Source organism: Dermacentor silvarum, chromosome 4 (genome assembly GCF_013339745.2).
Source record: "Dermacentor silvarum isolate Dsil-2018 chromosome 4, BIME_Dsil_1.4, whole genome shotgun sequence".
Classification (NCBI taxonomy): Eukaryota; Metazoa; Arthropoda; class Arachnida; order Ixodida; family Ixodidae; genus Dermacentor; species Dermacentor silvarum.
The window spans coordinates 75,900,431-75,927,624 of NC_051157.2; the positions used below are offsets into that span (position 1 = coordinate 75,900,431).

A 27,194-nucleotide genomic window follows, 5' to 3' on the forward strand; every position below is an offset into this window, starting at 1 on the left:
GAACGGACGCACACGTTGCGTCGTAAGACAAATAGGCATCGCTGACACGTGCTCTTGTCGCAAAGACAGCTTCACGTCGATCAAGTTCTTCGCGTACGATTTGTCGCATCGTTGACGCGCGATCGCAGGGTGGTATAGGACCGACGTCAACACTCGCAACGGTGGTGACGTTGGCGAGTCTACCAAACTTAGGTGTAATGCGCCTAGCATTCAGAATCTCAAACGTGCGACAATGTTTGATCACGTCGGCTACAGACTCCAAGGTGTCCTTTCCTATGAGGAAGTTGTAGACGTCCTCGGCAATCCCTTTCAGAAGGTGTCCGACCTTGTCTTCTTCTTTCATGCGAGGGTCTACAGACTTGCACAGTTTCAAGACTTCTTCAATGTAAATTGTGCAAATCTCGCCTGGCACTTGAGCACGCTGCATCAAAGTCTGCTCAGCGCGCTTCTTCTTCAGAGATGGGTCCCCAAAGCAGCTCTTTAGTTCATCCACGAAGTCTTCCCATGTGGCTAGAGTTTCTTCGTGGTTTTCAAACCACACGAGGGCCGTACCTTCTAGAAACAATGGCACGTTGGTCAGCCGGGTGTCCGAATTCCAACGGTTGAATCGACTCACCCGACTGTAGTGGTTCAGCCACTCTTCAACGTCTTCTCCGACCTTTCCAGCGAAGGTACGTGGTGCCATGTGATGTTGCCACGTAGCGCCAGACGAAGACTGCACGTTGTCACCGTCAGGAATCTTCTCCATTGGAAGCGGTGGTAGTCCGGCCAGGCGGTGGCTTCAGCGTAGTTTGTGATGTTGCACTTCCGTGATCGTTCGTCCTGGGCTCCTCTTCGCTATCCCGCTCCTCCACCAATACTGTTACGGTGAGATGCGTTTATTAATGAAAATGATGAATGCGAGAGGCCTAGGGACCGATGAGATCACAGTCCGAACTCACGTCGTCTTTCTTCACTTCCAAGCGTCCCCCCGTATCGTAGCAATGTCTTAGCGTAGAATGGCCCGTCTTCTTTAAAGACGTGACACATGATAGCTGGGACACGCTGCATATGTGCCAGACTATGCTAATCTTAATCATCCTTAACACGCGGCAGTCAACTCAAACAGCTAGTGGACTTTGGCACGATATGTACCCCCCTCTGCTTGGCCAACCCCCCGTTGTGGAAATATCTGCCATTGTACGGATATCATCATCATAATCAACACGCGGACACGCTCCTTGGCCGATAATTCATTGTGGCCATGTGTCATATGTAGTATGGAAACCATGATAATCAACACACGATGATTATCACAAAGTGATAGTTGGCTTTGGCACGATATGTACCACCCGCTTCTTGACCAGTCCTCCATTGTGGGCATGCGTCATTGTACCACCCGCTCCTTGGGTTGGGCCCATTGTATGGAAATTACCATCATCATCATGAACACACGGGCACGCTTCTCGGGCCTTGTTGTGGGTCTATGTGGCTAGTATGAAAATCGACATCACAACGAACACGTTGGAGCCAGCATGCAGTGAACTGGAGAGGACTATTAAAAATATTAATGGGGAGAGAACCAAGATAATGGACGTGAGAATTGCCTTCGGCTTGGCATGGGCTGAGTCGTCCTTTATAAAGCGAGCGGAGCCGCTCACCACTTACAACGGAGGAAGAGGAAGTGCAGTTTCTTTACCGGAAGAAGTTCCTTAAATGAGGTTACTCAAGAACTTGCAGCAGATCGCAGGCGAACGCGTGGCAATACAACACCCGGACCGCACATTATGTAATTAAGCACCTGGAAGCCGCTAGCCGCCAACAAGGGAAAATGTGACAATTAAGCGGTATATATATAAGGAAAAGCCACAGACAAAGGTTGCCATGTCCTTCAAGCTTCCAGATATCAGACGAGTAATTCGTTTCCGCGACTTATTCGTTTACACAGCGTAGCTTATAGCTAGAAGTCCATGCGACAGAAAATGCAAAGGTTACCGCATGTGCGGAAATAAAAGTGTCGGGGGAAATAGCCGGTACCCGGCCTCGGAGGCCAAATAATCGTGATAGCTTATAAAAAGGTTCAAACAGCAGTGGAACAGAAGGAAGTGAAGAACTCGGACAGCCCGCATGTTCCTGAGGTCGACCTATACCACTGCGGAAGAGTATAGCTCAGGCAAAAGCCAAGGCATACAGACACGTTCTTAATAAGAAAGTTGCAAGCGAAGCCGAGAATATGCAATGTTTGTGCGTGATCTTCTATACTCGCCTCTGTACCTTCCTGAACTCTTGTGCGGAACTCTGCGTGCATGCGTTCGTACTGTTAGACCTTATAGTGTTTTTCGGTTATTTATGTGCTTTCACTTTTTGTTTGCCATGCAATGGTGAGTAAATAGCTGCTGGCAGCTACAGGGCGCCAACACAATTAAATCGATAAAAAAATGACAGCTGACTTATTTGACCTTAGAGAATCGCAACCGAATTTCCAGTAAATCTGTTTCTTTCGATTAGTTGCATTAAGAATTTAAGTGACGTGCAATTAAACCACATACTTGAAAACATTGCCCAAATACGACTCGAGCGCTTGAAACATTGCTCGCATATAACTCTCTCCAACACCTTCTTAAGGATTTTCTTTTTTTACACAGCTTGTACTTAACCTACATGCATTTGACTTTGTAAACAGACTTGCTATATATTGTCTCTCCATTTTCACTATATTTGATATACGTTCGGCCTTTATAGTTAGGCCAATGTAACGGGCTAGATTGTGCGCCGTTCGCAAAACACGTATAACCCTCCGGATCGCTCACATGCGTAATTTACGTCTAGGGCCTAATTGGGCCACGCGCTTTAAACTTCGTTTACTCATTAACTATAAGCTGCCCCTATACATTAATGGAATTTAAATATAGAGTGGTTACCTTGCTTAGTTTAACGAGTACACCGGGGAAATTAAACCTAGTATACGAACTGCGTATAATTCATAAAAATAGAGAAAAAAAAAGAAACGAGGCGTCAAGAATTATTCGCAAAGCTCCTAATTACGCCAGGAACGTTATAGTTTCCTCACGCATTACAAATAAGATTCCCCCATTTCAAACAAATGAAAGATCGGTGTTAATTCTGCCGAGTAACGCCTGGTGTCGCGCCACGCGGACGCCTAATCGTGCGGCTATAGATTTCATATTTCGCGCGTTTTCGTTATAACGCGGAAAAAAATTAGGCGAGACATAGCACACTCAAACCAACTTAATCGGGTGTTTTAAAACGCAATCAGTACTTTTCTATCAAAATTTGCGCCCTCAATTCAGTAAGTAAAGAGTTAATACATATCATCTAATTATCAATAGTTCAATTATGAAACAAATTACTCCATCTCCCGCTAAAGGGAACCATGTGTGGATGCGAAGCAGCGGGGAGATGCTTAGCTTGAGCGGGCGATGGTTTCGCGGCAGCGGCCCGAGCGCGTCATTTTCATACCGCGGAACTACCGTGGCGCCCTCAGCGGCGTATGGAGCTGTCGCACCACCTGTCGTGCGCGCCGCTCCGGATTCCTAGAGGAGAGAAAGGGGGGAGCGTAGGAGAGGAGATAGAGAGGGAGGGGACGCGCAAACGCTGTGGGGGTGTGGGACGCCGCGGGACGCAGGACGGACAAAGCCCCCGCCATAAGTTGCTTCGCATCTAAAAGTCTTCCTGGCGCGGTACATCACTGCTGACATAATACCATTGGTTGTATCCTTATATATTCTATATTTCATTTTTAAGAGCTTGGCTAACGTTAGCTGAGACACCCTGTATATATAGTATAATGCTTTCAAACACTTGCCAAGGGAATTTTTTTTCACGAAGACTGTATTTCATCCACACGCATTTCACGTCGCATTCATACTGATTTGCCATGTCAGTCGCCCTATTTTTGTCAAGTAGTATCTCGGTGTAATTTGTGGGGTTATGCCAGGGCAGGAGGGTATACATTTTGCGCGCTCGTAACTTGAACAGACTCATAGAGTTCTGAAGAGCTTGCAACGTAATTTATTACACAGGCTTCGATTAATCCACAAGCTGCGAACTTTGTGTACACATCACTATAATGACGTGCCCCTTATTTTGACCAAATAAAAAAAAACTAATTATGTAACGCAGAAAGTTCCCTCGGGACACACGCGAAAATAAATTAAAAATAGCCATACAACGCTTAAATTTCGAGCACTATAGCTCCGGTGTGTTTACTTATGTAATTTATTTGAAAGGCCCGCAGACCCACAGACTTAAACCTTTCCTACACATTACGCATAAACTAGCCCTTCGTTTCATCAAACGTACTAAAAGTGCCTAATTCAGTTCTCCGATGACTCTGGTTTAACCAACTACCAAACGTCGTATATAACACATGCATGAAAATAGGGGAAATAATTACGATGGTGCAGTAATAATTTGCAGCAATTTTAATTAAGCCAGAAACGTTAAAATTTAACAATGCATTACATTACATATACGCCCCATTGTGGTGAAATTTAGATGCGGTGTGACGTAGAGTTATCTCAGTTATATTTCTCCCAGGGAAGTGAGCTGAATTCGGCACCGTTCGTAAAACACATTTATACAGTCTAGAGCAAAAGTCTAAAGCCCACGGCATCAGCAAGAAAAAAAAAAGTTGTCGCAGTTTCACCCGAAAGGCGAAGCATCAATTGCGATAGCAACATAGTAGAGAGCTATACGGAGTAAGGATAGTAGTTTTATCCGCTGTACAAACTTGGACATGCAGCAGCACCGGCAACACACAGCACTGTTGTCGACGCCGTCGGCGTTTTGCCCGCGTTCGCACAAAATGCGTGCGGCGTTGGTGACTGTTGGCGGAACCTCTGATATAAATAGGCACTTGGTGCCGCAGCTAAACGTCGCCTCCCTTCCCTGCCCCCCCCCCCCCCCCCCCCCCCACGGCCTTTCGTGCGTCAGAAGAAGGCGCGTTTGCTCTACATATATGGTGATTGTAAAGGAGGAAAGAGACGCCTACTTCTGCAGCCCTTAAGCGAGCACGGCGCAGAACGCGCGTTTGTTCTCCGCCGTGCGTTCACTCCCCGTGAAAGCGCGCGTCCCTCGCGCCCTTTCACTCGCACATACAGCGTTCGGCGGCGCGCGGCGACGATTTCATCTCCATTGACGTCATACGGAACCTCACGGCGACGGCGACGCCGACGGCAGAAATCTGCTTTGGAGTGTCCATATAATTGCTATCGCAATAAAAAGCACTGCATTGCAACGTGAGTGTCTTAATGCATTGCATTGGTACAGGCGCATGTGTGCAGTACCACTTGATTTCAGCCTTTATCCTGCGAAGAAAAAAAAATATTTTAGCGGTCCCAGACTTTTTTTCTCGACTGCAGGACGGCTAACTGGCTTAACATCTTAACATTGCATCAACAATATTTTATAATCGCACGGCTTATGCAGCAGCAAATTTGGACAGACGTGCTACAGCTATAACGCTCTGGCACACGCTTGCATAATTAATTTAATGAAAAGGCCGCGATTATCTCACGCCCCTTGAACTTTGTCTACATATTACCTATAACGTTCCCCATGATTTTGGCCGAATAAATACGTTTCTTGTTTGGTTCCCCGAAGACACCGGGCAAGCGTAATGCGAACCTCGTATAACGCGTGAAAATAGAGAAAAACGAGGGTTCAGTAATTATTGGCAAAACCCCCAATTAGGATGCAGGAACGTCAGAGTATTGCCACACATCACACTTTACAGGCGCTCAACTTCCACCGAATGTGAATTCGCCGTAATATACAGTTGATTTAGGACACTGTGAAGACATTGCGGATAACGGCCGTGTGACACTCTGGAACGCTTCAGCAAGTAATTTTATACAAATGCTGTAATTAACCTACATGTAGATTAAACATTCATCGTATGCCATCAACAACATGCCCTTCCAGCTTGAACGAAACATAAACAACTTCCCTCCTATAGTTCGCCGCGGAGACCGGACGAAGCAACGATATATACCTCGTGTAACGCATGAAAATTGAAAAAAGACGAGTACTCAGTAATTGCGATTGTCTTATTGTCTCGTTTTCTTGTGAATTCACAAGAAAACGAGGAGAGATGATCGAAGGAGTATTTTGAAAAAAGAACTGTTAGTGAAAATAATTTACGTTAAAGGCTGCAAGGACGCATTGAAAGATCCACGTGAGTTAGTGCTATTTACAGCATTTGTGCAATGTTAATAACCATCGGGGGGACATTACCGTAAAAGTAATCGATTACAGTTTAGTAATTGCTCAACTACTTTCGTGGGACAGTATAATCGGTCACTGTGATCAGTTTCACCTTTGAATGAAGTAAATGTCATTGCAATCACGGTTACTTTTTTTCCCTTTAACCTGTACAAGTATGTTTACTTCAGAAACATGGGGCGGCTTACACGAAGAATTTTACGCATGGGTAAATTTATGCACCCTTAAAGAGGCGCGCTAATGACAGTAAATTTGCGTGCATTAAGTTGTAGCGCATGTCATCTCTTCTGTAATAACCTAATTTATTCCAAAATATTATTCTTCCGATTATTGTCCACACACATTGAACTTTGCCTCCGAATAGATTTTGCAATGTTTTTTTTTTTCTTTTGAATCTTTATAGCTAATACTGACTGTAATGATTCATTATGTGACTTTTGAGTTTTATCATGAGTAGGTCTAATATTCTGTATTTGTTGGTATTTTTCTATCATCGTATGATAAACATTTTGTTGTTTTGTGACGTGTACACTTTATGACGTGAACGCCCATGCATTTCATCGGACACTTTGAAAATTAATATCTAGAAACTGGCTCAGTCCTGAGAATTCATTCCGAGTGAATACCCCTTGCGAACTCAGCGGCTATAATTTGTAGATTGAAAAATGTGCCGTAAAATAATGAAAAAGTTAGTTAGCGTAATTATGGTAACTATTCAATTAGGTGTTTTGATTTCTCGAGGAAGTTATGGCCGCCTCATCGAGTAGTTTAGATCAAGGATGATAATTGTGCTATCTGCCACAGGCAATTTTTTTAAAATTTGGTGCAGCTAAAAGGAAACACCCTGTATATATACTTTATACTGATCAATCTTTTTCACGGGTTATATACGACGCGTATCATTGATTATCCCGGTCTCATTGGTGAACTATGGGAGTCACGTTGTTTATATTTCGTTGACGTACGCATTTTGCTGGTGACGTACGATAAATGTTTAATATGTGTTAGTTAATTACAGCTTTTGCAGAAAATTATCAGTTGACGTGTTTAAGATTGCCACATAACCAATATCCGCAAAGTTTCCCAGATTCCTAAAAGAACTGTACATGACACCAAATTCAAATTCGGTACAAATGGGGGGCATGTTAAGTGTAATGTGTGGAGAAACTTTAACACTCCTAGCTTAATTAGAAGCTTTGCAAGTGATTACTGAACTCTCGTTTCACCACTATTTTCATGCGTTATACTAGTTTTGTAGTTGATTTCCTCGGGGCACTAAACGAGGTATACCTTGTTTATATTTGGTGAATATAAGGAGCACGTATGCGTGATGTGAGGCAGAGTTCAAAGGGGGTGGGTTAATTGCGGCCTTTGCAATAAATTATGTATGTAAGCGTTCCGGAACGCTATGCGTGCTTTACGAGCGACGCAGAATATACCCCTTGCCCTTGCGGAACAGCAAATACCACCGATGTATAATTGACCGACAATGTGGAGGAACACGGCGGCAAATTTGCATGCGAAGTTAAATGTTTGCTGATCAAATGCAGCCTTTGCAAAAACATTCCTTTAGCAAGTGCTCGAAAGTACTTTACCGCCATTTTAAGCCATGTTTCCCAGGGTCTCGGAAAAGCTCTACGTTACATCGAGCTTAAATTTCGTAAAAATAGGGGGAATATTATTTGTAATGTGTGACGAAACGTTTAGGAGCGTTGCAAATTATTACTGAAACCTCTTTTGCAATTGGGTGCACATACGTGGGCATATATTACTATTCTTGTTCATCAGAGGATGACCCTCTGACAATTGAAACAGGGATTTCTCATGTACTATACCTCTTATAAACTTCACATTTCAATATATCTGCTTAACTTGTCGATGCGCGGCATTGTACAGTTACTCCATTCGGCATATCTTCATTTGACGTTCGCGCCGTTCCTTGACCATGGAGCCGCATAGGAGTAAAATAGGGAATGAAAATGTCCTACCGTTATTAAACTTCTGTTACCTCCAGAGGTACGCAGTTAATGCTAAAAGAGTGCTACCTCCGCAGTGAATAGGTCGAGCTTGGACAATGTGTGCGGCCGGGCGCAGGGCAGTAATAGAGTTGCTGCGGCTCACGCAGACACCGGCCTAGAAGCGATGTAATAGCGAGCGCCATCTGCATTCGCATTCGCCTATCAAAAGCGCTGGCGACGTGGCTCAGGTCGGCGGCGCGCTTCGCGTCCCCCCACACCACCGTGCCCCCCACTAAAGCCCCTTTACCCCCCACCGCTCCCCTACCCTCGCGATGGCCCTTCCCACAGGAGGCCGTACCCCTCTCTCTTTGACGAGCAAACGGAGGGCGTGGGGGTGCTTCGCTTTCCCGCCACTCTCGCCGCCGTGTTCCTGCCTGCTCCCCTCCGGCGCGGCGGCGGCGTTCGTTGCAAACTGGAAAGGTGCCACACACCTGTGGACTTCCTCTTCGTAACGCGAGCCAGCCGCAGCAACCTGTGGCTTCGTTTTCTTTCGCCGACCCGACAACGCTCATCAGACACAGCTCGATCACGGCGCACTGTGCGCGCTTCATTTCGTGCGGCGTCCAGATGACACGGCCGTCGGCAGCGGTGCCGCGGTGGTGCCGTCGTCGTCGTCCTACGGTCAACGCCGGGTGCTCGGTAGCCGCCACCGGCGAGTGCTGTTCCTCTTCCTGAAGAGTGCGGCAGCCAGCCAGCCAGCCAGCCCCCGCGGCGCGCAGCGGTGGGAAAGGCGAGATGCAGCAGCGGTGGGGCCATCGCGAAGGCCGTGAACCGTCCTGGCAGCAGCCAAAGGATGTGCGTAGCCCTGAAACAGCGACGGCGACGATATCGTGCGGTTGTGCGTGATGTGCAAAACGCGCCGACTACCACTACGCGGGGCTCGGGAAATGTAGGCCGCCGCCTCCGACGCTCGCGGTGCTCCAACTACGACCCAACCTCGCGTTGTCGTATGATTTTCTGAGTCCCGTGCATTGATGGTTCCGTCACCGGATCTGCGCCGGAAAGCATGGCCATTGTGAATTCCGTCGGATGCTGCGAGCTCTTCGCTGCCGGCGTCTGCATCGGTGTTTACACGATGGTAAGCGTGCATCATTGCGGTGCACTTCTGCTCACATTGCTCGGGGTGAGGACGATGCATGCATGCATGCACTTCGAGCGTACAGCTCATATAGCGTTGTATATATTTGATATAGCGTTGTATATATATGATATATATTTGAAATATATATTTGATATAGATAGGTGGTCTCCGACAGTCGTCGCTGTCATACGGCAGCCAAACGTCCCGTGCAATGTTCCGGCGTGTGACTGCTGGACGAAAACAAGATCGACAGCTGCATGGGGTAACTGTTGATCGCAAATTTTAGTACGAGAAGCACCGAGCCGGATAACAGACTAAACTGTGGCGTCTTTTTTTCCTCGTCACTTGAGCGTTTCGTCTTGTTTTGCGCAGCTGCTTCCATTATAGGAACGATCGTCTCTGCCCCCTTCATTGGAGCGCGTACTTCAGAGCGGGGGTTCGTAGACCTGCAGCAAATGATCGATGATGCAGGTGCGGTTGGTTCCTGTGGAATCGAGGCCTAACAGGAAGCCAGTTAGGCGGGCACGTGGGAGCTCGGTTTACTTTCACCTGTCGCTGTGCCCGCTCTTGGCACCCTTTCGCTCCGGTGCACACTTGTCGCGCGTAAGAAAAGCGACCGTTTCGCGAAGCGCGCAGCCCGCGTCGTATAATGCATACACACGGTGCCGCTCGACACACGCGCATACGCGCGAGCGCTTTTCACCCCCCCCCCCCCTCCCCCGCGCCCCGTTTGCTGCCGAGAGCAGCAGCTTGGCGTAGTCACGAATCTTCACCGCCCCAGTCGTAACGCGCATAGGCGTGAAACGAGAGTGAAGAAGAAAATAGATGCCGCATTTGCGGCGCCAGAGACTCCGCGTGTAGGCACGAACGCATGCGGGCCGGTTTTGAATGATATTTACATCCGCGCATCTTTATGTGCATATATTCCCACGCTTGAACGGGCTTTAGAAGGAAGTGTGTAAGAATGCAGGAAAGAAAGATGACTTGAAGTTAAAGAAAGAAATAAAATAGGAAAGAAATGAAGAAAGGAAGTTACTCTTGTGGGTATTTTTGAGTGCTCGCGAAACAGGATGGCCTGTCCATGAGTACTCCGCATACTGCACTGCCAGAATGTAGTCTCTCACAACATTAAGAGCTGTGCTTAGCCAACCTTGCCAAATGACTGATTGGTTTATTGTTTTTTTAGTTCAGGTCATTGAGTTTTAAGAGCGCCGTCTCGAAGGGCACTGACGATTCTGATTACTAGTTATTGGCTCCAGCGCAAAAAAAAAAAAAAAAGAAACAAAACCCCACTAGGCAGGGCTATAGGCCGAGCTGGCCGCGCAACCTTTATGATAATAATAATTAAAAAAAAGGTCTTTCATTGTATGCCTTCATGAAAATTGAGCCGGCTCATTACGCCGGTGTTTTAGAAATGTTGACATTAATGAGTCTGCCAACCCCGTCTGACAGGCGGGCGTGGGGCAGCAAAACTAATTTGTTTGCATTAAGCCACGACGGGGCATTTCACCTGCTGACGTCATTGTTGACGTAGAAGCCCCCCAGCTGGGATCGATCGTTTGCTGGGAAGGTGATTCACAGCACACGATGATTTTTACTCAGCTCCATCGGTGATATAGTACCAGTTCAGCACAAATACAAAACTGTGAACAGTTCATGCAAGTCTTAAATGCCTGCCCAGGTGTGATTATAGCATAGGTGTCCTTTGGAAATCCCATACTTTATAGTACAATGAGAGCATTAAAGTATTGAGACAACCATATATGGTTTCGTTCGGCTTTCGAAACTACTATTTGTTTTTATGCACTGTTTTCCTTTCTTTTTTCAGTTTCTTTTTTTTTTCTTTTTAATATGGAGTACAGCGACCAGCAGCAACATCATTGTGTACACTACTTTTACGTATATATCAGTCATTTGGAACTTTTGTTACTGTTGTAGTGAAGCAGAGGCGCCCCTGTGTATGTGCCGACTCTGAAGAATTATCGTTTATTTTCGAACGCTGTTCAATTCTTTTTGATGGTAAACAATAGGTTGACATTGGCTGGTCATTGACACGTCGTGACGTCACAGGTGGTTTCGTTCTGCGAGGTGAAAGTTGCGTCGCCAATTGTCCTTTGCCTTTACGTCGTTTTCTCACACAACAGACCTGTGCGCGCTCTTGATCAAAGTGACTTCCTGCCTTTTCTATTATTGCTACCTAGCATGCAAGACTATCGATATTCAACGTCCTAAAAATGTCGCTTTGGGCATCTATTATTCACAGGAGATTCAAAAAAAAAAAAAAAAAAGTGGAACTTGTGCGTTGTACACTTATGTACAACGCACGAGTACTCACGCACAACGTGTGTCTCTCGAGGACAAGCCGCGATGCTCCCTGTGTAGTCTTGTTTCGAGCCACCATACGTAACGTTTAATTTAGTGTTCCTGGTTAGTCAGAAATATTTCAGGAAAACGCTCGGCAGGTGTCATGACGAAAGTGGTCATTTCAAAGTTACGCAAGAGAAAAACGCCTGCATTGTGCGCCGTCTGAGCTATGTCTCTGATGTAATTGAATAGTAGTGGTCCTCTCTCCTTAGAGGCCTGACGTAACACCGTTATCCACGTGCACCTCTCCGTCCCCGTTTATCATGTAGCATACTTTTCATTTATTTATTATTTTAATTTCGAGCATTTCCCGCAGCGCCATTCTTGGCATTACTGATAGATAGATAGATAGATAGATAGATAGATAGATAGATAGATAGATAGATAGATAGATAGATAGATAGATAGATAGATAGATAGATAGATAGATAGATAGATAGATAGATAGATAGATAGATAGATAGATAGATAGATAGATAGATAGATAGATAGATAGATAGATAGATAGATAGATTATTTAATGGTGCTGGATGCGTCTGCTTGGCCATGCGCCTATGGTATGACACTCCAGATGACGAGGGTGCCGTATGAAATGACGCATTCAAACGTACAGCCCAAATCGCTGCGTGCACAAGCGCACACAGTAATAATAACAATCAACTAAATCATCTCTAAGTGCCTTCGTTGCTCGCGAAGCACTACCAGCGAAGCTCCAAGGTCAAAGTACCCGGTGCAACTCTGTGGACCTGCCACGTAAAAGCGCGCGCAGACTCGCCATGCCCATGGCTTCCATAGTAGCTGACCAATCGCAGCGGCAGAGTTCCTTCTGTAACATATATGTTTGTAGCAAATTACAAACATAAACTACAAGCATAGTGGAACGTGAGTAGGTGCCTGTTGAGGCGACTGTCCTCTCTCACCTGGCAGGGAATGTCCGCAACTTGTTTTTCGCCGACAGAATCGGGCACCGGTATATATACGCTCAAAACAGGCCTTCGGAAGGAAACATTCCTCGATATGGGACTCCCGCAGCCGGTTTCGGATAAAAGCCAGCGGCCCGTGCCGGCTTTGACCGTCCGTGCACGGCGCGTGAAGGCCGAGGCTGCGGCACTGCCACATGCCGGGAATCTTAAACAACTCTGTTGAAAGGCTATACGATAGTTCAAGTATACACTCCACGGAGGTTTGTTGGCACCAGCTATATGCGCCTGAAAGCATCCATGTTTCGAGTGTCTCGCAATGTTTCGATTCATTTAATAAAAGAACACGTCTTGCTGCCAAACTTCGGCTTTTAACGTTTTTTGAAAGAGCTTTATCCCGAGAATTTGACGCGCACGGTGCCTTGGAGTGTCCGCGCGAGAAATAAATATCGGCAGGTCGCTGTCGCAACGGAAAAAAACGACCGAGAATTTCAAATCTAGAGTCTTGTTTTATTATTATTATTATTATTATTATTATTATTATTATTATTATTATTATTATTATTATTATTATTATTATTATTATTATTATTATTCTTATACTTTATTTAATTTTTGTATAGATGATATAACTCAGGAGCTGCGGACCATGTGGCACTTCCAAAGTGACCTTATCAGCCCTTAGCGTGAAGCTAATGTCCTTCCACTCGTGGAACAACAACAACAAAAAAAGTAAGCAATATAATACATCATCTACGTTTCTATACGCAACGGCGCCACATTAAACTGTCACATATTAATAAACTACGCTTCTAGTGCTTGAAATAACTTCTACACTTTGCGATAGCGCCATTTTGACAGTCTCTTGCGCTTAAAGTGTAGCCTAACGAAATATTCTATCGCCATCGTAACTAGCATTACTTCACTTTTCGAGAGAGATAGGTATGTTCTCTTTAATGAAAAGCCGGAGATGTTTGTTTGGCTGACGGCCTGGCGCGCTAGTCCAGGTGTTGGGTGAAATATACGATGTACACATGTGATCTGACAAGCATGCAAACGCCACATATACCGACAGGCATGCACAGACGCTCAAACTGTTCATATAGTATCATTAAGGCCTGCAGTTGGCAGAAATATTAGAAGAAATTTCGCTGCGCGCAATGGCGTAAGCAGTGTTTCTCCACGGGACAAGAATGTCCCAAGGTCGACCCTTTACTTTCCGAGTCGAGTCGAGCTTACATCAGAATACCGTCGACCACATCGTGCTTCTGGAGGAGTGTTTGTTGTTACAAATAGCCACATAGACGTTGATTCTCATTCATTCATTCATTCATTCATTCATTCATTCATTCATTCATTCATTCATTCATTCATTCATTCATTCATTCATTTTTCACTAAACCTTCATTTCCTAAACCTTGACGTCGAGTCAGAGGTCGAGCTGACCCAGAAGTCGAGGCAACTTAACAAGCGGTTTGAGCGATATAAGTCTAGGGCGCCTCGACGCCCGCGCCTCGAGACACCCTATAGGTGAGTCAACCCACCCCTAGCAAGCGGTTGACCGAACTCGCCTCGACGCTCGTTCGTCCCGCAAGATTTACATGAACTTGACGACCAGTTTTGGGCGCGACAAGCCGACTCGACGTGACTTTATCGGGTTCATGTAAACCTGCCGTGAGCGTTCCATCGTAGAAAACGGAAATTACTATGCAACGAAAAAGTTGATAACTCTGTAGAATGAGGAGGGGAGGAAGAAACTTTTATTGAAACCAGCAATTTAGTTGGCTGGGCCTAGGCCTCCCACGTGGGGACGTCGAGGTCTTGCCTCTTCAGTTGGGGACGCCCTGCAGTTGGGCCAGACAGTAGTGATCCACTTGGAACCAATAATCAGTATGACACCAGTTTCGAGAGATCAATTCCAGAAATTGGCGGAGAAATGCATTGGCGTTCCAGTTACTTTCTTAACAAAATGTCGTTTTAGTCATTGAAGCACAAAAGTGCTTGAAGCCCGAAAGAGCAGTGCACACTCGAGTATGCCCTTGTATACGGATAAAACTAAACTAACTTGCTTCGACATCAATTACAAATGTTTAGGGCACAGCCTTCCATAATTTGGCTCGATGAGGCCGCCACCTCGTATGACATATCAGTCACAATCAATTAGGGACGTATTCTGCGACGATCACTTTCGGAGATACAATCGCCTCGGCCGTTAGGCGCGCGCTGATTGGCTAGTTGAGCACTACGTCACGCGAAGGCGATAGTATCGCCGAAAGTTATCGTCGCAGAATACGTCCCCAAGTGAAGCAATGAAAAGGCGCGGGGAAAGTTATCTGAGATGTTTAATAAAATGTTGGAAATTGTTACAATAAGTCAAAGCTCTCAGTTCCTCTGATTCTCCTTGCTCCTGATACGACGTGCTAGTCAAACAAAATAAATCAATGGGCACAAGTAAACGAGCGAATACTTGCGAACTGTTACTTGCGAGAACGGAGTCTCTTTCTGTTTCTGAATTCGAGAAGTTTGCCGTAAAATTCGTAGACAGCACGCCCATAGTGTAATTTTCAATACCTTCCGATACTTGGCCAATCCCTCGCAGTGATTATGCGCCGTTCCGACAGGAAAATCAAATCGATGAAGCCAAATAAAATCTTGGTCGCGGCATTATACGCGTTTGCAGGTATATTTGCCACACATTTTCATCCCGCGATATTACATAGAGTAAGTCGTAAGCCAAGACGTGTTCTGGGATTGAATGATGGGTCCGTTGCATTGTGTCATTGGTATTGGGGTAAAGACGGCTCCCCTCGGGGACTAAGCATGCATTCCTCGGTTTATACATATGCTGCCTAGGAGTGGAGTAGCCCTTGAGGAGCAATCGAATTGATGGGTGGTATCCAGCGTGCGCAACAGTGTGCTTCCAGAGCTGTTTGGATCTCCTGTTCACTCGCTTGTTGTACTCTGCTTCCTCCACGCTGTACAAGCAACGTTCCACGCCAGCTAACCGAGAGCACTCTCAAGTGACCACGACGCGTGTCCGCGCACGCGATCGCAACACGAGAGCGTTTCATAACGGCTCTCATTACAACAGCAGTCGTAGAAATAGATGCACGACCTCGTACGCGCGAGAAAAAAAATTACAAACTAAACGCTCGATAAATCCGTACGCCAACGTGTATATTGAAATCAGTAGTCCATTTGTGTGGCGCGTCTTCACAAACACTACAGTGTGTCGACAACTGCGCGAACAAACACATTGGAGGGATGGGATACGACGGTGACTTTCACGGTGGCGAAGAGAGCAGCCCGAATGTACGCGTACACCTTTCTCAATACGACCCTGGTGTCTGTATAATGCCTCTGCGTTGTGTTAAGGAATGGATGACGACGCAGCAGCGCCTTTATCTGGGTTAAATGTTTGTGGGTTACCCGCCCTCCCCCGTTGAGCGGTGCGTCTCATGGGGCCTCCCCGGCAGTTTGTACGTTTCAGTAAGTTCGTAGGGTGCTGCGCTCGTGTGCACGCAGTTTGTGCTACGCGTACTTGAAGAATGGGCGCGTCCCATGGCTCAGCGTTGTCTTTTCCCTTCGCACGCCCCCTTCACGTGGGAGAACAGGCACGGGTTTTCCTTTACCTCTATTTTTTTTCCCCAGGACCGTAGAAACACGCGTCCAAAGATGTTCGAATGAGAGGAAACGAAGAACCGCCGGAGGGGCATTACGCGAATACAGGTTCTTTTGCTGAGACTCGCGTGCGTGGTTGTTTCTTTCTCGGCCGCGGAGCACAATCTGTCTGTCCCCGCATTTTTTTCTAAAGCGGATGCGTAGGCATACAACCTCGCGGTGATGATGTCACAACTCCAGCGTTCTTCGAGAGGCGACGCACACGATATGTCGAAACTCTCTGGATGACTTCTTCTGGAGAACCGTGTGGCTGAGTTCTTATCTTTATTCCTTTTTCTTTTTTCTTTTTTTTTTTACATATTGGGTTCCTTTTCTATCTTTCTTGCGCCGCACCTGCTTGTGTCTTTCTTCGTTTATTTTCTCTTTTCTCTGCTTTCGTCTCTCACTTTGACTCAAGCGTTGCCGAAGAACACGCGATGTCGAGGGAAAAAACCGAAACAATTACGCGAAAAAGCTTATTTTTCCAGCTCATTGCATAGCGAGGGCCTTGACTCTATGGCAGGCTCGATGCCTTCATGTTAGCGTACGAGGATTTATACTGCCAGTCGCCTGCTCCTACGTTCACGTGCTACATGAAGCCTGCAGTTGAATGTTCCACATATGCCGCCGTAGCCATGGAGTGGCGCTGGCGAACACTCCCAGGGCTAAATCTAATACGCATGTGGATGGAGGGTCAGCTGCCGCTGTAGCGTAATGGGGAACATAAGTGGGGTTCGGGTCCCATAGGCGACCGTAAATGACTAGTGAGTACAGAGATACACTATGAAACTGTGTAATTAAATTTAAACTACGTACGTCCCGGCTGTTTCAAAAAGAACTCGTACAACTTCGCGCGTGAACTCGAACTTATATACCGTGTATTTTTGCTGTATTATTGTCTCAGATTATACTCAAAATAGGGGATTGGAGACAGAAAGATTTTACCGACCAAGTCTCATAGTAAGGGTGGACATCATACTTTCCGCGATAATTGGCAGTATAAATATTAATTAACAAAATGACACTAATAGTCGTTTAAGTTATTGACATTAGGGGACATGTTAAATATGAAAAAAAATCGAGTCAGCCAGTGGAAAAATCCCAGGATTCGACTCGACCTTGTCGGGACGAATATTATTCCCGCATTCAGGCGTGGTGAAACCGAGAAGCGGATCTCCACGGGTGCTAATGTGCCATTAGCGTAATGGAAGACGTGCAGCTCGGAATTATACCCATCCATTACAGTGACTTTTCTCCCTGTTTAGTGTAGGAAAAGTTTCAACGAAGGTGAAGAGAGTATTCGCGAAGAGCTCATCGAGAGACGGAATCGTCGAATAAGTGTGGAACACGTTATGGTGGAGGGTCAAGGGGAACTCTTGCCTGGATTGTGAGAAATTCTACGGCCAGTAAGATGGCATCGCGCGATGCAGCAGTCAGGGTCAATTTTCAGCAGTCAATTTTCCCTCCTCTCGTCCCGACTTTCTGCAGCGGACAGTTGGGAAAACCCAGATGAGGGTAGCAAGTGGCCACCCTTTCATTTGCTCTGTAAAGTCCTCGAATACCGTTCACTCGATTCTTGCGTGATTTTACGGCAGCGTATTCCGCGTTCCTAACTCATTCTATCATTGTTCTTCGTCGCTGTTTCAGCGTCGGTCCTGTGGCTGCGGCGCCCACCATAACGCAATTTCCCTCGCTTTGCTCCCGTTTACGTAACGTTCCAGTTCCGATCCGCTCCGTACGACTTCGTCTTGCCCACTCCCGTTTGAATGGCTGTGTGTCACGACAGAATGGAGCTTTTTTGCCCGTCGGAGAGGCGTCGAGTCCCGGGGACCACACCACCGGCGACCGGGCCTCTATACCGCGGGTTGCGCCTTCTTATCGGCCTCATCTGCAGGCTTCCAAAAGCCGCCGCCGTCGTCGGCTAACGTCAGCTCGCGCGAAGGAAATTAGACAAAGCCACTCGAACCCGGCGCTAGCGAGCGCCTCGAGGAAGGAGCGTTTAACGCTGCGCTTAGGCCGTGTGCTTTTGCGGCCTGCTTTGCGCAGCACCGGGAAAGAAATGGACGCGGGACAGCAGCGAATGACTCTGGCGCTGATTGAAGAATTCCGCAAAGTGACACACACACACACACACACACACACGCACACACAAACACACACACACACACACACACACACACACACACACACACACACACACACACACACACACACACACACACCACACACACACACACACACACACACACACGCACGCACGCACGCACGCACGCACGCACACACACACACACACACACACACACACACACGCACACGCACACGCACACACACACACACAGGAGGCGTCGTGAAACTCGAAGAGGCGGGTTGGAGAGCTGCGAGCTTTCTTGAGACCGCGGTGAAAGAATACGTTCCCTGCGACTGAAAGATGCTTATCGACAGGCGGTCAGCGCGTATGCGTACAGAGGGAAAGACGCGGATATATCATTGAAGCGTGCGCACACGCGTGTGCGTACAGGTTTGTGAGAGGGAGGGCCCGTATATATACGAACGTAACAGTGGGAAAACCGTTGATGGCCGGCCGCATGCGCCAGTGTGCGAAAGGAAATTCCCGCGAGAAGAAAGCGAGAGTGGCGCGGCGGCTTCGCTTCCGCTGCTCGTGCGCGGTCAACGAACGCGGTGACGGAAAGGCCGCCTGCCTTCAATGGCGCCTTTCCTCCGCTTGCGGGACCGATCGTCCGAGGAGGAGGAAGACTTCGTGGTCGCGTGTATATGCTATTCGGGATGCATATACGCAGCCGCGGCGATGTAGCTGCTTGCGGGGCATTATAGTCCAGGTTATTCCTGGTGTGGTCGAGATGACAGTTTGCCCGAGTTACGCGCCGCGAGGGAAGCATTCTATTTGAAGATTCAGTTGGAGGGTGCGTTAGAGAAACGTGCTGAGCGATGTGACGCAATTATCGTCGCCTAAGGGGACACGAGCACGAAAGCGGAGAGCAACGCACGTGCTTACAGCTTTTGTAATTCGCCTATCAGCGAAAAATCATTGACACCCTTGAAAGTTAATAAACGGTGTAAATCGGTCTATAACCATCACCCTTATTACACTCAAGAAGAGTGTAAGTACATGTATAGGTTACAGAAAGATTTACACCCTTTATTAATTTTTCAGGGTATAAAATATTTTACAGTGTAATTAGGCGCGATCTCCTCTGTTTGAACCCAGCTGCGTTACAGTATCATGGTGGGGAGGCGCTCGCGTTCCGTTCTGTGTGTGCTTTCCCGTACAAGGAATTGCCAGATTTCAATGGCAGCTCGGCGGGATCCTTTTTAAGCTCTCGCTGATTGCTTTCGTTATTCTATTGTAAGAAAGTTCTTTGTCTGTAATGGCTTATCTAGAGATGCGCGAACGATCGTCCCCCCTATAATTCTATACCCATGGCGCTTGCCGTTTTGGTGCTATATCATCGTCGTTCGATCATAGCAGTAACTAACGGGCCTCGATCTGTTCCTCTTATTACGCTTTCACGTCTCACGATACTTCGCGGCATGTTCGCATTTCGCTGCCTATAACGTACTGCTTCCCCACCGTCTCCTCCGAACCTCGCATTTGCCATCTTCGTCAAAACTCATTTTTCGCCGCTCGCCGGCTTCATTCAAACCATTCACGGCACGGGCGCATCGGAAGCAGTAGTTTTACCACGCGAGTCGGTTGGGCTTCGCGCTGTACCGCATGAGGCTCCGTATATACAACCGCCGTCTGTACAATCCTTGAGAAGCGGCGTCTGGCCTTCTGTGTGCGCATATCACCGGCTATCATTAGTGGACGACAGGGAAAACGAAGACTTGCATGGTTTCTGTCTGCCCATCTGTACATTCTATGCTGTCCATCATCAGAAGTATTTCTCTCAAAGTCTGAAAGAGAGAGAGAAAGACAGAAGAAAGGGGAAAGGCGGGGAGGTTAACCAGAGGGGAAGTTCCGGTTTGCTACCCTACGCTGGGGAGAGGAGGGTGGGGGAGGTTAAGTGACGGGAAAGTACTGAGAGAGAGAGAGAGAGAGAAAGGGAGCACAGATACACAATCACGGTCGTTTGAAAAGAGTGGCTATACTCGGAGTGTGTATATATGCTCTAACTGCGGCACTAACTGCAAGAAGCTGTTTTAAATCTTTCGAATACGCTCGGTTTATAGACGATGACTCGTCAATTGTTTTGAGCGACACTGGACTGGCAGCGCAGAATTAGAGAGTGGAGCGAGACCTCTTTGGCCGGGGCGTGACCTTCCGCATTGCGGGTGGCGGGCAGCGTTTGCGTGGGCCTCCCTCAAGAATCAGCTGCATGTGCAAGAAAGAAAGAAAGAAAGAAAGAAAGGACGAGCGCAACGGCGGCGGAACGAGGAGGGAGGCGGCACCGCGGTCGGCGCGTTGTCGTATAGTGGTCGCCGTTATACGAGATGCGCGTGCTTGCGTGTGTGGCCCCTTTTCCATGCAGAGCACGGTCCGTGGCACTTACTCACCGCGTCGACGCCGTGTAACAGACGCATCAGCACGCTGGCCGCCGCCGACAGTGGTTCACTGAATCACTTGGCGGGAAACATGGCGAACCTTAGACCGCGGGAGGCACCGCCCAGTACACTTGTCGGCGAAAGATACATTTCGACGCCCAGAGGCAAAAGAAAGAAAAGGAAGAAAAAAAAAGAGGCCTCTAAATCTGTGCGTGAGTTACTTAATGCAGAATAGTACACGTAAATAGTCGTTTTCGGATGCGCCCCGATCTTGTGCCATTCTTGGGCAGTTATGAACAATTGAGGGACCTTGAAGAGGTGCGCGTGGTGTACACACACACACACACACACACACACACACACACACACACACACACACACACACACACACACACACACACACACACACACACACACACACACACACACACACACACACACACACACACACACTTCACTTTATTTACAATATAGCCACATGACGTCACTTACAAATAAAGTCGGTTACATCACTCAAAAAAGTTGATGGACAAGCGATTGCTGCTATTTGGTGGGAAAGGCCGTTCCATTCTGACGCTGCGCGCGGAAAAAATGAAGTTGAAAATGCAACGGTGCGGGCACGTGGGCGTGACACTTGAAGTTCATGGCCGACACGAAGAGATATGCGGGCAGGGGGTGCGATTTAAGGTGGATGGCCTAGAGAACTGTAAAAGAATTTGTGGGAAAAAGACAGCGTGGCAATGCGACGGCGAAGATAGAGGTTTGATAAGCCGGATTCTGCTTTTAAAGATGATACACTAACGTGGTATTGATAAGCGGAATGGATGAATCTAGCAGCGCGGTTTTGAACTGCTTCCAGAGCAGTGTCACACACGCACTGTCACACACACACACTGTCACACAGACCCACACAGAATGTGAATACAAAAAAAAAAAAAAATCACCAGCCCTTCCCCTGTCGAGAAAATGGGGGTAAGTGAAGCTTGTCGTGTGTGTATCTGACCTTCGTGGGGATTTTCTTTCTTTCTATCTCTCTTCCTTTCTCTCTCTATCTCTTTTTTTCACTCCCTCTCTCTTTCTCTCTCTTTGTTTTTCTTTCTCTCTTTATTTCTTTGTCTCTCTCTGTCTTTCTCTTCCTCTCTCTTTCTCTATTTCTCTTTCTCTCGTTACTTCTCTCTTTCTTCCATTCTCTCTCTCTCTTTCCCTGACCTTCGTGGTGACTTTATTTCTTTCTTTCCATCTCCTTCTTTCTCTATCTATCTATCTATCTATCTATCTATCTATCTATCTATCTATCTATCTATCTATCTATCTATCTATCTATCTATCTTTCCTTCTCTCTCTGTATTTCTTTCTATCTCTCCCTCTCCCTTTTGGTACAACCTATTCCCAACCCTTCCTTTTCCACGTGGGAGGCCGCTCTTCGGGCCACTTGCTCGGATGACCAGCTCTGGCTGGCGGACCGGGCCTGCCTAGAGATGTCGGCCAGGGGGCTCCCGGACATATTAGGGGCCCAACCACATTTAAATAGATAAAATAAAGTTTTATCCATCCATCCATCCTCTTTCTTTATCTGACCTTCTATCTATCTATCTTTCTCTCTTTCTTTCTTTCTCGCTCTCCCTATTTCTTACTTTCTCTCTTTCTTTTTCTCTTTCTTCCTTTCTCCCTCTTTCTTTTTTGTCCCTGGTATCTGCCATTGAGCTTGGACCTTTTCTGCACTATCGCCAGGATCGGCCCACTTTTCAAGCGTGACACCGCCGCCGCCACCACCACCACCACCGCCGACACTTGTGAGCCTATAAAGCTTTGCTTTAAAAAGTCCTCTATTGTCGTCCGCGAGCCAGTGCAAGGCCCCGCTGTTTTCAAAGGACAAAGGTGCAGACAATAAGTTCACCGAGCCTTGCTTGCTTGTCCTTCAATAAAAAAAAAGCAGTAAATACCAAAACTGCGCAGACTGACTGATCGGAAACATTCGATTTGAGTGTTACTCAACGCACCCTATGACTTTTTTATTGACACCTACGTCATTAATGCAGCGTGCGAGGTCTGCGGCACCAACGAAACTATTGACCACCTGCTGTGCCACTGTCCACGATATGCCCAAGAAAGACAACAACTTGCTAACGTGCCTAAAAAACTGGACAATCGGACGCTTTCCGTGCAGGTGCTGCTGGAACACCGCCCCCATCGCTCGTCGGCCCATAAAGCGGTGAAGGCACTTTTGTGCTTCTTGAGGACGACGGGCTTGTGTCAACGTCTGTGACTATTAGTGCACTAACACACGCGTCAGCGAACTAACCGCTCATTGCCCGTCTTTCCTTCCCTCCTCTCTCTCCCTGTCATCTTTGTGTTCCCTTTTCCCATTCCCCCGGTGTAGGGTAGCCAACCGGACGTTATGCTGGTCTTTTCTCTTGCTTCCTTCCTTCATTTCTACGTCATTAAGAAAATTATTAAGGTGTTTTTATGAGTTACCAATTTGCGGTCAAGAAAAGGAAATAGGGACGACTTTAATATGCAGCTTAGCAGCGCGCATTCGGGTGGTTAGCGCGTCGAGCATCCATTTTGAAAGCGATGTACGCGGGATGATTTTCGACTCAAAAACTGCCGGCCGCTAATCAGTTATCTTGAACTGTCGAAATCGCAGCTTCTAGACGAACACCGGGCACCGGAGGGATCAACCGATGAAAGAGTGACGGCGATGCTATGAATGGTATGAGGTACATTTGTAGGCTACATTACCTAGTTACCCTATACCGCCCGTCGCTCGTGTCACCTGTACACCTCACTCAGTGGCTCATTTTGCCTAGGCAGAAAGCGCGATACCGCGGGATTCGTGAGTGACGCTAATCGCAATCATGTATAGATATCCTGTCGGGATCGCATGGGTAACAGCTCACACGAAATGCCCGAATACCAGCAACAGACTCGATTTCCTCAAACAGCATATACCGCATCAAGCCTAAGGCATTTACGGTTTATGTTTCGTTCTTTCTGTTCGAAGTTTGTAATTAGCCGTATATATGTGTCTGTGCTTGCAGTCATTTTACAAATATGCCACGCGCCTTTCACTATTGTCCCGCCGGTTCCATTTGTGACAGCTGAACTCGTGCGACAAAGCTTAACCTACTACCAGCTCGCTTATGTGTATATACAGTTGACCCAACTGCGCGACCCAAGTTTGTCAATCCTACGGAGCGCTCAACTTTATTTTCGTATCGTCGACCCCGATGAGGCCTTATATATATATGGGAGTGCGTTTTGCCGTGCCTGTCACACCAGTTAAAGGCGACATATGTGCAGTGACCTTTTGGTTTCTGACTATTGATTTTTTTTTCTTCGTAACTATTTATGAACAGGACTGGCAAGGCTCTGTGACAGACTGTGATATACGAACGATTACTTTTTCAATATGCTTGGCAAAATGCCCTTCGCCTAGGACTACAATTTCTCCAGTTCTAATCATAGAATCTCTCTCTCTCTCTCTCACCTACGTGTGACGAGTTTGGACGATCTGTTTGATCTTGTTCTATCTAGCGCGCGAGTTCGTAATTTCTATTGAGGCGTACGAAATAGAAAGTTATGTTCCGAATTCGCTGGGTGCGTTTCTCCGCATTGCACATTCCCCAAACTGATTGGTGCCACCAATCATCATTCAAATAAAGACAGCAGTTTTCATTTCGTCTTGTCAGTGGCACAGGGTTTGGTCACGAGCGCCGCGTCTACATTCTCCATCTCACAAAACGCACAAGCTTGCACACACTCACTGAGAGCAGAACTGACAACCGCGCCTTTAGGTTGGCGAAATGTCTTGCGGGAAAGCTAGCTTTAAGATCACCAAAACGGTCACCTGAGGACAAAGCCTTGCCAAAACTTGGCCACCTGAGTGCTCTAAACTCGGTCTTACTTTTTCTTATTTTTTCTTTTTTAATACGAGAAAGGCTCAGGGTGTTGTGTACGCAAATAAGAACGTCGCCTTTCTAAAAGAGAAATAGCATGTCGAATGAAAAAATTACAAACGGTGACATCTATAGCTTGCACAGCTCCGGAGATCCGTGTCACTTTAAAACTTCCCGTCTCTTTTCTTTGGAATCATTTCATTTCCTCAGCATTGTTTGGATTAGCGGGGTCGTAACGGAAATACTGCGTAGCACGCAACATTAAGCATCAAATCAAACGGCAGTGATGGGTACGCAGGTTTTTCGACGCGGAGTGCTAGCGCACGTGGTAGGGCCTCCTTACTTTACTGCAGCATAATGGTTACCCTGCTCCTGCGACGTATATAGTCACGCACGCTTACTAAAGGACACTTGCAGCACACGACCCCTACGTGTATAGGCTTTTAATGAATATACTATGCCGACTGATCGTCTTTGATGCGTAAGGCGTATGTGAAAGATACGCCGCTCAGCAACAGTATAGTGGTTCTTAACCACCACTGTTAGGAACTGACCTACCTAACGACTATATATGAACAATCGCTCACGGACAATGCATTCCCCAAGTCGCTGTTGCAGTATGTTCATGAAACGGTTCTACATGCTTATTCATAATTTCAGTACCACATTCGTTATACCACTGTCCTCGATTTGAATCACAAAGACAGTCGCTCTCCAATGCACATGCAGTGACATGGACGATCGGCCGCTGTCCGTGTAGATGCTATTCGAGCATTGTCTCCGTATCGCTTGCCAGCCTACGAGGCACTAAACGCACTTTTGCGCTGACCGCTGGAGTCCGCTCGCATGCACACATTCGCCGCGTCTTTCCTTCCTCCTTCTCTCTCTTCTTCCCTCCTCTCTCTCTCTCCCTGTCATCTTTGTGTCCCCCTTTCCCATTCCCCCGGTGTAGGGTAGCCAACCGGACGTTATTCTGGTTAACCTCCCTGCCTTCTGCTTTTCTCTTTCCTCCTCTGTTCCTCTCACCCAACGTACAACAGCCAACCAGGCGCTTTTCTGGCTAGCATCATTGCCTTCTCCTTTCCTTTTCGCCTCTCCAATACGTCATATAATGCCGCGTGCCAACCCATGTGAATAAAAGCAGGCAAACAGTGGTGGTTCTCGTGTGGATTGAATGTCTTACGACAGACGCTGACGACTATATATATATATATATATATATATATATATATATATATATATATATGCTGGTTCCGGATTTAGCCTTGCACACAATTCGTGTCTTTGCGGAACATGGCGGCAGGCCACAGGTGCTCCTCGTTTGAATCAGATTTCAACGAGTACCTGCGCCGGCATCTCTGAACTCGTGCAGGAGGCGCGCTGTTCCGGATCCGTATACCACGGCCTCCACGCAGCGGAGGTACGAAGTAACCTAACGTCGTCTCCGTGAAAAGTTTTCTCCCACTTATCGGCCTGGCACTCGGCTGGCACACCACGCTTCCCACCCTTGTCTGAGCACGTACGCGCGGTCGCGTTGCGTCTGGCGTGCTGTTACCCACCCGACCGTAATATTTCTACCTGTATATGTATCCTCGCCCCCCCCCCCCCTCTTTCTGCTTCCTGACTTCTTTTCTTTTTTTTATTGCGATAGCAATTATATGGACACTCAAAAGCAGATTTCTGCCGTCGGCGTCGCCGTCGCCGTCGGCGTCGCCGGCGCCGTCGCCGTCGCCGTGAGGTTCCGTATGACGTCATTTGGAGATGAAATCGTCGCCGATGATGATAAGTGGTTCGTGAGGGAAAGGGAAAGGTTGGCGCTATCTTCTGCAGCCCTTGAGGGAGCACGGCTCAGCGCCAGAATGCGCCGAACGCTGTATGTGCGAGTGAAAGGGCGCGAGGGGCGCGTCTTTCACGGGGAGTGAACGCACGGCGGAGAACAAACGCGCGTTCTGCGCCGTGCTCGCTTAAGGGCTGCAGAAGTAGGCGTCTCTTTTCTCCTTTACAATCACCATATATGTAGAGCAAACGCGCCTTCTTCGGACGCGCGAGAGGCCGTGGGGGAGGGGGAGGGAAGGGAGGCGACGTTTAGCTGCGGCACCAAGTGCCTATTTATATCAGAGGCTCCAGCAACAGTCACCAACGCCGCACGCATTTTGAGCTAACGCGGGCAAAACGCCGATGGCGTCGACAACAGTTCTGCGTCAGCCTTCATATCTATGGACCATGGCAGGCAGTAAAAGAGATTAGCGTTGTAAACTGCAGGTTCTTGTCGGGATATCATTGCTTTTTTTCCTCACTCGTTGCCTTTTATTTTTCTTGCTTTCTTTTCACTTCCGGATGCCAAAGTGCGCAGTCGCGCTGTCATTGCACCGCCCATGGACGCCGTGAACTGCTCAGCAAGTCTTGCGGTAAAGGTCACCGGAAGGGAGGCAATCAAAGTGCATGACGATCCAATGTGCATGTATCGTCCGATGCACGCGGTAAACATGGCTGGATTTTTAAAATCCTGATGCGACTCACGATT

The 27,194-nt window shown here is 47.4% G+C and overlaps 1 protein-coding gene across 2 annotated transcripts in view; it reads left to right on the plus strand.

Annotated features, from left to right (window-relative positions):
* The first annotated feature begins 8,503 nt into the window (after window positions 1–8,503).
* Window positions 8,504–27,194, plus strand: part of LOC119450265 (uncharacterized) — a 75,194-nt gene continuing 56,503 nt past the window's right edge. For both annotated transcript variants that reach the window (XM_037713673.2, XM_037713674.2), the window contains exon 1: window positions 8,504–9,321. In XM_037713673.2, the coding sequence (XP_037569601.1) occupies window positions 9,250–9,321 (72 nt within the window). In that variant the 5' untranslated portion in view covers window positions 8,504–9,249. The remainder of the gene's footprint in view (window positions 9,322–27,194) is intronic.